The 13,195-nt window shown below is 37.9% G+C and overlaps 1 protein-coding gene across 2 annotated transcripts in view; it reads right to left on the bottom strand.

The window, feature by feature from the left end:
- Positions 1-443: 443 nt before the first annotated feature.
- SPAG1 (sperm associated antigen 1) overlaps positions 444-13,195 on the bottom strand; it is a 42,011-nt gene continuing 29,259 nt past the window's right edge. For both annotated transcript variants that reach the window (XM_031591063.2, XM_090137841.1), the window contains exons 14-19: positions 12,540-12,715; positions 9,801-9,942; positions 8,774-8,900; positions 6,362-6,526; positions 3,878-4,249; positions 444-3,734 (exon numbers count right to left, since the gene is read on the bottom strand). In XM_031591063.2, the coding sequence (XP_031446923.2) occupies positions 3,603-3,734; positions 3,878-4,249; positions 6,362-6,526; positions 8,774-8,900; positions 9,801-9,942; positions 12,540-12,715 (1,114 nt within the window). In that variant the 3' untranslated portion in view covers positions 444-3,602. The remainder of the gene's footprint in view (positions 3,735-3,877; positions 4,250-6,361; positions 6,527-8,773; positions 8,901-9,800; positions 9,943-12,539; positions 12,716-13,195) is intronic.

The raw sequence follows: 13,195 nt of genomic DNA, 5'->3' as shown, positions 1-13,195 counted from the left end.
TCCTGCGTAACACCTGGGGTGCCACTGGAGGCTCCTGGCTGTGGCACCTGGCTGGATGCTGTGTGGGAGGCTGATCAGGTTATACCTGAAGTGCCTGAGAGCTGCTGGTGGCTCTGAGCCATTTCCTATGCTGCAGGAATGTTCCAGTTTCTGCTCCCCATCCTATGCCTTTGAAGATGTAGGGTTGTTTTGTTCTGCAAAATTTGCAGTGTCAATTAATCAGTGTGCCCCAAGGGAAGGAACTCTCTCTGATAGAGTTCAAGGATGCTGAAGGTGTGCTGTGAATAAGCACTGAGATATTGACCTGCTCTTAAAATCCAAAGACATGAGGTTCTGGCAGCAAGACCTGCAGCACCTGAATGAGCCTGGCTGTGCTTCTATAGCCATACAACAGCACACCCAGATCACCCCTCCCTGCTGTAGAAAAGGTAACTGCACTCTGCTTGCGCCTGTGACCACAGACAGCTGGCCCACCAACTGCAAGAGCAGCTGGAATGAACTCCCCTGGGTGCCACTGTGAGCAAGCTCTCATGCAGCGCAGGTGAGTGGATGTGCTGGAGAGCACACACACAGAGGGAGGAGTCTGGTCTCCAAGGCCAGCTGAGGGACAAGTCCTTGGTTGTCTGACCTGCTTGCTTCAGCCTGGTGCCAGCAGTGGTGTGTGCTACCTTGTGCTGAGGTTGAATCACAGGTGCAGGCACAGAGAGTGAGCAGCCAGGACCCAGCACTGCTTTCCCTGGGTCTTATTGACTCAGCTTTACAACAGGGCCATTTCTGCATCCTGTCTCCAAAACAGACGTAAAATTCACAGCCACCTCAACTGGAAGTAAGTGTCTTTGTGGCCTAATAATACATCTCTGTACTCCTACGCACTGAATGGAGAATGTGTTTAATTCTAATGTGATAAAAGGGAGGAAATATCTGTTTGGTGGTTGTTTCTTTTTCTTTCCCTTTTCCTTTTGTTTTCTTTAGAGAGTTCTATGGTAGGAACAACTTCCATTGGCTTCACTGGTTCCAAGACCACTTGGCAGAGTGGTCCTTGAGTATGGCCTGTGCCAGCTTCTGCTGTCTGTGACACTATGAAGGAGTGAAAGGAGTGGTGGAAGGCCCTGGCAGAGACACACCTGATGCCACTCATCCCTCGTAGCACCTCTTGCCTTAAATATCCATTTACTTGGATACGACTTCACTAAAATTTCAAAAATATGTTGGAAGGGGCAAAATAACAGCAGTGTACCATGGCCTGCCCTATTCCCAACACAGCAGTCTTCCTTTAAGAGAAGAAAACAGCTTCTTCTCTACTTGCACTAAAACAAGGGATTCACATCCATGACCTAACCACTCACCACATGCTGGTTATTGTGCAGATACTAGATGATAATGTTTTCACTCTGCTGCTTGCTGTGCTTATTGCCACTCTGGGACTGCACTTCCCCTGGCCCCTCCTCCCACCGCAGCAGGCCAAGGTTAAGCTTTCTTCTTAGAGCACTCTTCCCCCATATCACTGTCCATTGAACAGAGACAGGCTAATGCTCATCTCTGCACTTTAGAAGACCAGCAAAGTGCTGATTATTCAGATGAAGGGACGTTTGTTATTCAGTCTCTGCTGACTGCCTCTGAACTGCAGGGATACAAAGCTGTGATGGCAGCTGGTGGCAGCTGTCCTCTGCTAGCCGGATAGCGGGCTCATTTGTAGACAGTGCTGCAGTTCTTCATTTAGAACTTCTGCTCAAGAGGTAATTACAGCTGATCTCTGTCATTTCCGCTTCAAACTGAGTCTGCCTCTGTTTCATCTGACATTCAGCGTTTCTCTGATGCATTCGGGAAATTTTCTCACCATGACAGGAATGTAACAAGATTATTTCCATTGCTGGTTATAAAACAGGCTAGTTGTTCTGCCTACAGAAACAAGAAAATCTACCACAGCAGAAATATGTTTAATCAATGCAGTAAAGCTGTATTTGTACTATAGAAGGCAATATCATCCCATTTAGTAAAATAATTCAGTTTCAGTGGGCATTGTCTTTCTAAATACATAATGAAATGAATAAAACCAACATAAATACACTCAAATCTAAACTATGCACACATAGACTCATAGAATGGCTTGGGTTGGAAGGACCTCAAGGATCACCAGGTTCCAACCCCCTGCTACAGGCAGTGCTGCTGCCACTCATTGACTATTGGATCAGGCTGCCCAGCACCCCATCCAAACCCAGAACATACAAAGGTACAGTTAGAATGATTGAAATCGCCATCACAGAAATTAATGACCACCAATACCTGGCCCTTGCGAAGAATGAAGCAGCCAGACACTTTGTTGGCTCAGTGCAATTGGCTGTAGCTACAGAGCTCTCTCAGATACACAGCTGCCTCACAGGAAGAGGATGTTTAAGAAGAAAACCCATCAGTTGTGCTAACAGTGTTTTAGGAATTAAAAACTTCACTTTTGGTATTCTACTTCAAAACCAAACTCCTAAACCACGTCAGAACTATAAGCTCAAAGAGGGTAGAAGCAAAAGTAAGAATCCAGAAATTGTACTTTTCAGGAAAAAGACGTTTATTTTTTTAAATTAACCTGAGAAAAAATTTCGCTGGAACAACATCCTTAATGATACTTCTGCAGCACTTGTGAGTATGATAAAATTTATACTAAATGTGCAAAGAAGGCATTGGGCCATGTGAAAAGTTTTAACACTTCATCTTGAAAAAGGGAGCTTTGTCACAATGAAATATAAAACAGAAGTACTGCCTGAAAGAAAACAAAAACCCTACTGGTCCACTAACTAGCCTTAGTTTTAGCTTTATGAATACGTCTGTAAACAGCAATAGCTGGTATTTTAAGTAATCTGATTACAGACTCGGAGTTAAACATTTTAATTGTTAGATGCAGCCGTTTGTTCCTTTAAAAGCTGTGCAAACCAGCAATCCTTCCACGCACACAGAAAACAAAATTCTCTGTGCACTACAACTTACTCGTTTGTCATTTAAAAAATGGACCCATTTAGTAAATAATTAATTATTTTGAGCCAAAGTGTTCCATGACAAGCTAATATATTATTCATTCATCTTTGTACAGCACCAAAAATATTTACATCTGTTTTGTACAGGCTGGGGGGGCGAAGAAACAGATGGGCTGTGCAGTTTATTTGAAAAATGTTTATACTTGTAAATTTTTTATAGCAAAGCTATCGCTAACGGACCCGTTTGTCTTGAAGGTGCTTCCTAACCACATACAACCCACAAGGTGATATAACAAGTGATGACTGAAAGCGTACTTCTATTGTACCACCAAGGTATTTCATGCTCTATATAAATGCAAAATAGATATTTCCATGTCTAAACAAAATCAGGATGCCAAACACGAACTCCATAACTGAACACAAAGACATGCATTGAATTCTAGACTAAAATTGTATACAACTAAATAGAAAAAAAGAGCAGCAAGTTTTAAATATGTGTATGCTGTCAAAATAAGACAGAATTCAGACAGTCCATGTAGAGACCCACTTCAACCCATGCGTGTTTACAGAGTTTGTACAGACATCTTTTACAACCGACAACTCTAAAACTCTAACCACAAAACAAATAAACTTTAAGTTTTAAAGTTCATACACCTTTTTAAGGCTGTCAAGTTCTTCCAAAGAGTATTGATGATTCTGGTTTTCCATGAGCAAATCAAACAGTCGCTGAACCTGTTCTTTTTCATTTTTGCTGAGAAGAGCCAACACCACCTGAGAAAACAGTTTAGGTTATAGTCAGCACAAGCAACTGAAAATCATAGCATTTGACAGAAATATAGCAATCATTTCCTACTGAAATATGAAACTCCTAAATTTCTGTTTGATGTAAGTACTCATTTAACCTAAATTCTTACCTTAAATCTTTGTGCTTTGCTCAAGTAGAAAAGATGCTGATATACAAGGCCAGGATCTTTTCCAAGGACGTATTGTTCCAATGACTGGATGAAAATCAAAAAGATCTCTCCTTCAAGTTTGTTACTTAGCAGCATTGGCAGTTTTTTTGGATCAGTAATTGTTAGAAGATCTGCACAAGCAGACTGATCCTTATTGGCGTTCACTGCATTTACAATCTGACCAAAGTCATAGGCATTGGATGGTTCAGAAATCGTCAGTTTTTCACAGGTCTTTGATGGCACACTCTTCTGAACTGCTTCTTTAGAGCTAACATTGTCAGCCACAATATCTTCTGATGTCACAAGCTGCCCCTCTTCCTGTTCATCAGTTACCTTCACAAAAGAAATGGCATCAAATCATTAATTCCATCCATTGCATGTGTATATTCAACAATAACTAAATTAAAGCTGGCATTTTACTCTTCACAAAGGCTTCTGTTCATAAGCTTTACTCTTCATAAAGGCTACTACGTTCTTCTGTGTCCTTCTTCCCCCCAGAGTGGTACAACCCTTGTTTATCTTTAAAGGTTTCTTAGTCAAAAGTCTGTATTTTGTATTTCATTTCATTACTTGGCATTCCACTGTAGAAAGACAAAGGAAGCACACTGGGAGAGAGCTGGGGATAGAATACATATTCTAAATGTGAAGTTACACAACTTAAGCAGAAGTGAAGTTTAGTTTCCACATACTTTTCATTTACAGCTTTATTTCATTGTTTTCACTTCAGAATAGTACAGGCACAAAGCAGTTGCATCAGACTGCTGTTTATGGACTTGCTGTGGAAGTAGAAGGCTCATCATGGTCTAACTGCCTGCATTCCCACTTCTCCCCAGATTGCAAGCTGTACAGAGCTTCATCAATCAGCTGCTAGAAAATTAGCCTTGAGTTCCACTATCATAGAATCCCTAGATTTGGAAGGAACCTTTGAAGGCCATCTAGTCAACTCCCCTGCAATGAACAGGGACACCACAGCTAGATCAGGCTGCCCAGGGCTTGATCCAGCCTCACCTTGAAAGTCTCCAGGGATAGGGCATCAACCAACATCTTTGAACAACCTGTTGCAGTGCCAACCACATATACAACTACATAACTACTTTTACTAAAGTCCACTTCAAACTTTTAGGAGCTGTGGACTCAGTACAAACCTACCAAAACAACTCACTGAACAGGGTCTCTCCAAAAGCTTCATGTCAGGCTTTTGGAAAAGTCTGAAGATGCAGCACTACACATGACACTGCTGTGCTGGAAGCAAGCTTAGTCATTCTGCAGGCATTGGGCTTATAGAGCTTTTGCTTTATTTTTAAATAATCCTTAGTATCAAGGGAGATATCTAGCTGTCTTCTATAAAATTATAGCTTGATTAAAATGGAATAATAATGATAAATCTCTTTCTAATTAAATTTTCCTTCATTTTCTTTGCAGACTGCTTTCTTGGCATTCCCATGTAGGTAAGACAAGGAATGCTGTCTTAAAGGGGCAGCCGCTATTACAACAGCAAACATCAGTGCTTCCTGCCCCAGCCCTGCAACAAATTACCACTGTTGGTAATGTAGTCAGCAGGTCTCCAAACACTGCATTCACTGCCCCGAGCTCCTTTGAACACTCTCAATCCCTCTGTCACAACTCACAGCTCAACTAACACTATTCCCAGCTTACACCAGTTACATAAAATCCTACAAACTTGTGAAACTGGGAAGTATATCAATAAAACAAGTTGCTGTGTTAGTAACCACCATTTCCATTACACCATCATTTTGAAATTGCACAATCCAAATTACAGCCTCAGTTTAATAGCATAGACTGGAAACTATATATTTTAAACAGGAAAGGGGAAAAAAAAACATTCTTAAAGGACCATCGTAATTACAATTGAAAACATCAGGTGACTGAGAAAATCCCTTCACGACTTAATTCAAAAAACTCTGGAAAGATATTATTTTGATCCAATGCATAATGTAAAAACATGCATTTCTTCTGCCAGACTCTGCATTTTTATCCATACCATTCGTTTCATCCTTCACACCAGTAGCTGTACTACCAGCACAAGAACAGCTGGCAAGTTGCTAACAACCTTTGCCAGAGGTTGCCAGAATAGCTCAGACTTCAAAAGCAAAACTCCTCTTGGACAGCCCTATTCTGTAAAATTACTATTTCAAAATCTAAGCAGCCTTTAATTACAAGGAGCACATGCTGAAGTTTCTTGCTGTCTAAATGTACATTTTTCACTTCTGCTGTGGTTCTGAATGCACCTCAGTGCATGCAAAGCTTTACTGCAGAACAGAGTGGATGATGAACACATTATATGTGAGCACCCTCCAATATGTTAAAAACACAACTCCGCCTAAAGCAGGTATAGAGCTAAGAATTAAAACCCAAATGCTTTGGTATTATGTTTTCAAATGTATGGCTTCTGTACTGCCTGCTTGTAAAAATGAACAGATGTACCTCTTGTATGGTTATTTTCTTCCTTTGCTTTTGTTGACAGTCAGCGACAGCAACGCTGGCAATGCTGAGCAGCTGGGTTATCTCCTCTAGTTCATTTTTTGCTTCAAGAACTTTTGGATCTATTAGAAGTAATTTCTTGAGATCATCGACACTGGCTTGATAGTTCTGTAAGTAAAAGGGAAAATATATTTTTTTTTCATAAACACATCACAGGAAAAATAAATTACAATTATGGTATTGTCTTTTACTATTAAGAGAAATAGAAATGCTGAAATCCTGACATTAAATAGACAAAAATAATCTAAATGCAGTGTAATTTTTAAAGGAAGAAAAAAAGGAAGCCAAGGATGAGTTTGAATACTTTCTCACTAAATACTTTCATATTAAATATATACTATGAATTAATTTATGCTCTGAAAAATATTTCCCTGTATTAGAAAATAGATTACTGGAGATTGCTGCTTTTAAGCATAATTAACATTTTAATACCTTCTCAATGCAACTCCATCAACAGTTTGCATATTTTGACAGCAGGCCAAATTAAACTAAAATTAAAACTATTCCTTAACTTCCTGGGCATCACTGCAATAGCTCATCTCAAATGGGCTGACATAAGAAAATTCCTGGTTATACTTGGGAAAACTGAGATTACATGATGAATTCTAGGATAAACTACAGAAGGACCAATACAAAGATAGAGTGACATTAGGACACAATTCTTCCAGAATCAGTCTTGTCATTTATTTAATGCTTCCATTTCAAGATTTGACTTTCAGCATTCTGCATTTTTATATTAAATTTTCCGGAGAGACAATGTTCAGAGCAGTATCAGTTGTGAGGAAGGCTAAAATACCACATGGAATAAACCAAGTTACCCTGGGGGCTGAATACTGAAAATAAGGATAACATATAACAGCAGATAGTAACAGACTGCGCACAGAAAAGTGAGGGAGCCACTCAATCAGTGTCTTAAGGTTATTAAGGGTCATATTATCACAGAAAAGGAAAACAAACCCTAAAAACCCAATCCGCTGTTGCATCATCAGTTGACATCTTTCCTCAGCATCTTAACAGTTATGAAACCACCAGTGCAAAAGACAGACATTCTCTTTTCTATCCAGGATATTTTCAATACCAATTAATTGCATGCAAGGTGCAGAGAAATTGTAGGAAGTCTGTAAGTGAACCAAGGTTTGCTGTATCATGAAAGAAGAGTTAAAGAACCAGAATTTTGCAAACTGAATGCAGCAAGGGGACAGCTGGCCTTCTTATAGTATAGCCTTCTACAGTAGCAAACAGCTACTATTTGAGCTAACTTTACCACAGAGAAATGAGGTTCCAGAACAGACTTCTGACAATGATCACAATGGTCAGCAAACAACCAGTCCTCCTAGGTTTTAAACTGCATCCTGGGCTATCAGGTGTAGGATGTATAGTCCAGTCCTATATCCTATGTTGTAGACCTAAATCAGCAAACAAGTACCATCTTTATCCTGATCTTTCCTTAACTATATTTCAGTGAGTGTATAAAAATCATTAAATTCCACTGCAGCTTTTGTGATGTAAATACTGATGTATTTATAAACAAATAACACCTTCCAGCTTACTTATGTCTTGACAAAATAGATGCATTTAGCTCTTACTATCTTTTGTTACAGAGTCATTTGTCAATCCCAGATCACCTGTGTTGCTTTCCCTAGTATTATGACTCACTCATCCCTGGCCGTAACGAAGGTATTACATCTGCCCCAAACAAACCATCTTGAGAGTCCCTAGGTGCTCAGTTTTAAAAGAATCCATGAGCGCTGTGCCTCATGTTATGACAACAACTTCATTGTGCTGATGGAAAGGCAAAGGCTGAATCCCCACACTGCCCACAGAGCGAGAAAGGAAATCACAAAGATTTCTAATGTGTTTGGAGAAGGAAAGTAGAAGAGAATGAAGATAATTAAAGTCCTGGTTTAATATGACAAGCACTCAAAAACGTGCAGATGGCAGATACCACAAGACAGCTTGAGATTTTAGTTTGAACAGATGAAGACAGATTTGAAGAGAATCTGTATGTAATCAGCTAAGATATAGTGAACACCTTGACAAAAAAAAAAATAGACTGGGACACACAGCAGTAAACTAGAACATTGTAACAGTTTAAACCTGCTTAACTGCCTTTATTCAAAGCTTATTTATTCCAAAATTCCTGTCTTTTCTCAAATTATTGTAAATCAACGTGCAGATTTTTATGTTCAAAAAATATTTATATTCTATATATGCCTAATGCTTTACAAACTAATACATCATCAGCACTGCATACTTTGCTTATATTCATTGACTTAATTACCTGTTGATTGCCTTTGAAGAGGATAAGCAAGTTTAGAAGTACTTAAGAATACCTGCCATGTTCTTTTTCCTCACCTGTAATCCTTTGTATGCTAGTGCTCTTCTGTAAAAAGCTTTAATATTAGAATCTTCTATTTGAAGAACATGATCACAATCTTGCTTAGCCTCTTCATATTTATGCAGTTTCAAGTAACATAGAGCTCTAACACAGAAAAACAGAATACACTGCAATATAAGTAAATTCTAGTGTACTGTAATGCCCTCAGCATCTGACTCTCTGTAATGTTTATTACAGTATTTCACACAGTATCAATGTGCTGTTGTTGGTTTTCTTTTTCCTTACAGTACATCTGTTCTTCCTTAAATACATCAAAATCAGTAAGTATTAATGACATCACTTGATGGACTTAGAGCCAATTCCAGTTAAAATTCAGGTATGAATAATGCTTGAAGCTAAGCAGGTATACAAGTACTTTAAAAGCAGAGTCTATTTTTGCTTAATTTCTATGCAGCCACTCTGGGTAAAAAAATGCTCTACATTAAATAAGCAATATCATTTTCTGTACCTAATTATTACTTGAAGTATCCTATTCAGGTTTGGGCCTAGTAAAATCCTTCTTAGTTTGAGGAAGCTGACAGGATTACAGCATAAAGAATTATGCCAAAGAATTAGGTCAACCTTTAAAATAATGCTGCTGTCTGACTAAGTTTCTATTTCTATCTTTTCAGTATGTACATTTTCTCTAAATTATTATTCTCTCTATTTGATATACTGCAACTGCACCTTAGTTTTTAATTAATATCAAATCAGTATTCTCACAAAATTCTGCAAAATGCTACGTTAATTATAACTTTTACTATGGTTATTTTACATACATCTTAAAATCCTTATACAAATATCACTGACATTAATACCTGCTCTGCTTGGAAGACAACGTGGTTTAACCAAAAATCAGTTTTGTTATTAGAAATGCTCATCAAGTGGAAAAAAAATCCCAGTTTTTTTTCCAAAAGTGGTTGAAGTGATGCAAAATTCTTATTTTCAGTGCAAAAATGTAAGCATTATTATCCCACAAAGTGGGGTTAGATTTTAGATCTTTACCTGTTAGTGTAGATTGTGCAGTCCTTGGTATTTAACTTCAAGCATTCACTGTATTTATTTACAGCTTCATCATATTTACCCTTCTTCACTAAATCATTCCCTTCACTTTTTAATGTCCTGAACTTTTCCTCAGCTTTCTCACCTGCATAACAAAAGGATCACAGTGTTACATAAGAAGGTTGGTTCATTACAGGTAACTGAATAATCTACCCAGACTAAGAATAACTGCCTGGCATCTGGAGTATTTTTATCAGTTTGCACATTCCAATTTCTGTCCCACATCTTCCTGCTGCTCTAAGGAAGGAATGAACATACATACATGCATTTGACATAACACACTCTTTCCAATACACCAAGGTAACTATTTTTGCTGAAAATAATGTGAATGCAACAGACAACTCTACTTTTATCTTCTCCTGTCAACCTGCTCTTTGTGGCACAGAGGGATGAACCATTGAAATACTGGCTCTATTTACAGTGGTGGAAATGTAATCAGTAGCATTAAAAGCCTTCTAGATCTTCACCATCACACCCAAAAGGCCATTATGTTACCTAATATTCTTTCTGCAAGCAACCAATCCATCACAATATCTATGTTAAACCGACAGTGGCAATCACATCACTGGGGTTAGTGAGACATCAACAATATTCCGTTAGTGACTTTTATGATAAAGATGTTTCAAGTAACTGGAAAACACCAAACATACAGCATTTATATATATATATATATATAAAAATATATGTGATGTGATATATATATATAAATGCTTTGTTCTTTCATAATTGTCTTTCCTTCCATACCATTTGTTGCACGTGCTTCTGGATTAGACCACAACTTTAATGTTTGCTATGGAAAACCAAGCCTGATTGCACTTTCATGTCCCTTGAAGTAGACTAAGAAGTGTTTTATATCAAAATCCCACAGAACACGCTCTGTGGAGACAGCGATGGCTAACAGTAAAGTTTCAGAACACATTAAACATCACCTAAGGAATTGCTATCTTTGCATCTTTATGATAATCTTCAAATTATCTCTCTTTGCAAAGTTATATGATGTTGTAGAGAGGTAAATTTAATCCTTCCTAGTTAAGTTAAAATGAAATAAAAAACCCCAACAAATTGCAACAAACTCCTTAATAACAGCAAAAGCCCTGCAGCATGAATATAAAAGCTTAGCTTCCAAATTTTCTTAATAGCAACACACTTGTGTAAAATTTCAGTTTTCTACTTCATTTCAAAAATAAGTGCTAAACTGTCCAATCCTTAAGTGATAAATCAGTAACAATATGCACAACTAATGGAAATGGCTTCAGCCATTGGACATTTTAAAAAATAGAGTAAAACTTTTATGAATTTAATTGAGCTTAAAATATACACTGACATCCTTCACTTTCCTTAAACAAAAAACTAAGTTCCTGTAGCACGGCCATTGTTCTACATATGCTATTACTCAAATTATTCATAAACTACACCATTCAAGTTTTCCAGAACCACACTTAATTCTCAAGAAAAATGTCAGATTATCATAAATGCATGTGTGTGTAAGCTGTCTGTTGCTCTACATCAAGCACAAATAAGTTTAAGGATGACCTTTCTGATAGTGTTAAGGTCTTTAAATCTATAGTGCCCAAGAGTACAGATTATTTGAAGGTATGCAGTAACTGATTGTAGAGTGGTCTCTCTACAACGTAATTATGTGCTGTGTTCTCCTCTCTCTGTTAAACAAACATAGATATAGATGCCCCATGCCTGGAGGCATTCAAGGCCAGGCTGGATGTGGCCCTGGGCAGCCTGGTCTGGTGGTTGGCAATGCTGCATGTAGCAGGGGGGTTAAAACTAGATGATCATTGCGGTCCTTTTCAACTCAGGCCATTCTATGATTCTGTGATCTTCAGTGCTAATTTTCTTTATATAATCATAAAACACATAAGGGAACCTTATTTAACCATAATGAACAGTCAAGGAAGATTCAAAAATGATATAGCTAAGGCCATTGCAAGAGGATTTAATATCAATAAGAGCAGAATTGGAGAGGCTCCTTCACCTGATTTACTGAAGCAAGAAAAATGAAAACTCCACCAAAAAGAAAAAATCAGAGGGAAGAAAGTGTCCTAACGGGAGGTAAGCACTCAGTGCATATGAAAAGTCTCTGAACCAACATTTCTTAAGAGCGCTTACTGAATGGCCACTGTTGAAATTAAATTCTGTAGTAAAAAAAAAAATCAGAATTTTTCTTTCGTAGTCCGCTTCACTACATGCTGGCCACATAGAAGCCTACTTGTTCTGTTCTAACAGCTGAGTGATATTTTTATTAACAATTAAATGATGGCTACAGATTATGCAGCTGGTTATGATACTTACTTGGGTTTCTGTCTAGTTTATTTCTGGGGGGGGAGAGAAGTGTTCTAGTTGCTGTACGATGAGGTCAGGGAAACCAGTGACACTTGTGATAGGACTCGATACACTGCTGATCAGCATTTCTGCTATATTTTATATCACCTTAGAAATGACATGCTGCAAACTACACTGCATCATTTGGCCTCCAAAAAAATTTACCATAACTGTGGCTCTATAAGGTGCATCAAACCTAGTCACATAAAAGATCAGCTAATTTGACTTTTCACAAAGTTCTCCAATAAATATTTTTCTAAAGTCCTTTCTTTACTATATTTAATTGCATTCCATTTTTTGGATAAACGTATTTTCTAGTACATACATATTTGCATTAGCTATACATACGATTCATCTGCAACTGTTCTTCTTTGTTGATATCTGTGGGACTTCTTGGCTTAACCTCTGAAGTAAAGTTGCCTCCATCCCACCTGTGTAGCTGAGCAGCAACAGGGACAACTGGAATCGGTGGCAGTTTTTCCCTCCAACAAGAGCCATCTTGATCAATTAAAGTCTTCGTTATTCTGAAAAGGAAAAGCCCCATCAACACGACTCTTCATACATTTAATTCACGCTTTAATAACTTACAAATTAAATAATACAATGTTCCAATTAAAAATAAAAAAAAAAACTACCCACACAAAACTGAACAATTATCCTTAAGATTATTGAAAAAAAAAAAAACAACAAAACTGTCTTGGTAGTCAATACTACTGAATTTATTTATTTGATTCAGACTTTCTCCCTTTTTAAATGAGAGTACTTATGCTCGTATGTAAGAGACAGGACAATGACATCAGCCAGATCTATAAAAGCAAATGTCAGATTTTGCAATCAAGCTCTAAGTGCTGCCTCAAACATGCAGTAAAGAAAGGGGGGAAGGGGAAGGGAAACAGACATCTATGCATGAGCTACATCTCAGTAGCTCATTGGTGTTATCTGAAACAAGAGTAAAATACAACATCCTGAGACATAAGCATGGTACCTAAATTTGCCCATGTCAA

The sequence above is a fragment of the Phasianus colchicus genome, chromosome 3 (assembly GCF_987193195.1).
Source record: "Phasianus colchicus chromosome 3, bPhaCol1.hap1.1, whole genome shotgun sequence".
NCBI lineage: Eukaryota > Metazoa > Chordata > Aves > Galliformes > Phasianidae > Phasianus > Phasianus colchicus.
This window is presented reverse-complemented; position numbering and strand designations above follow the sequence as displayed.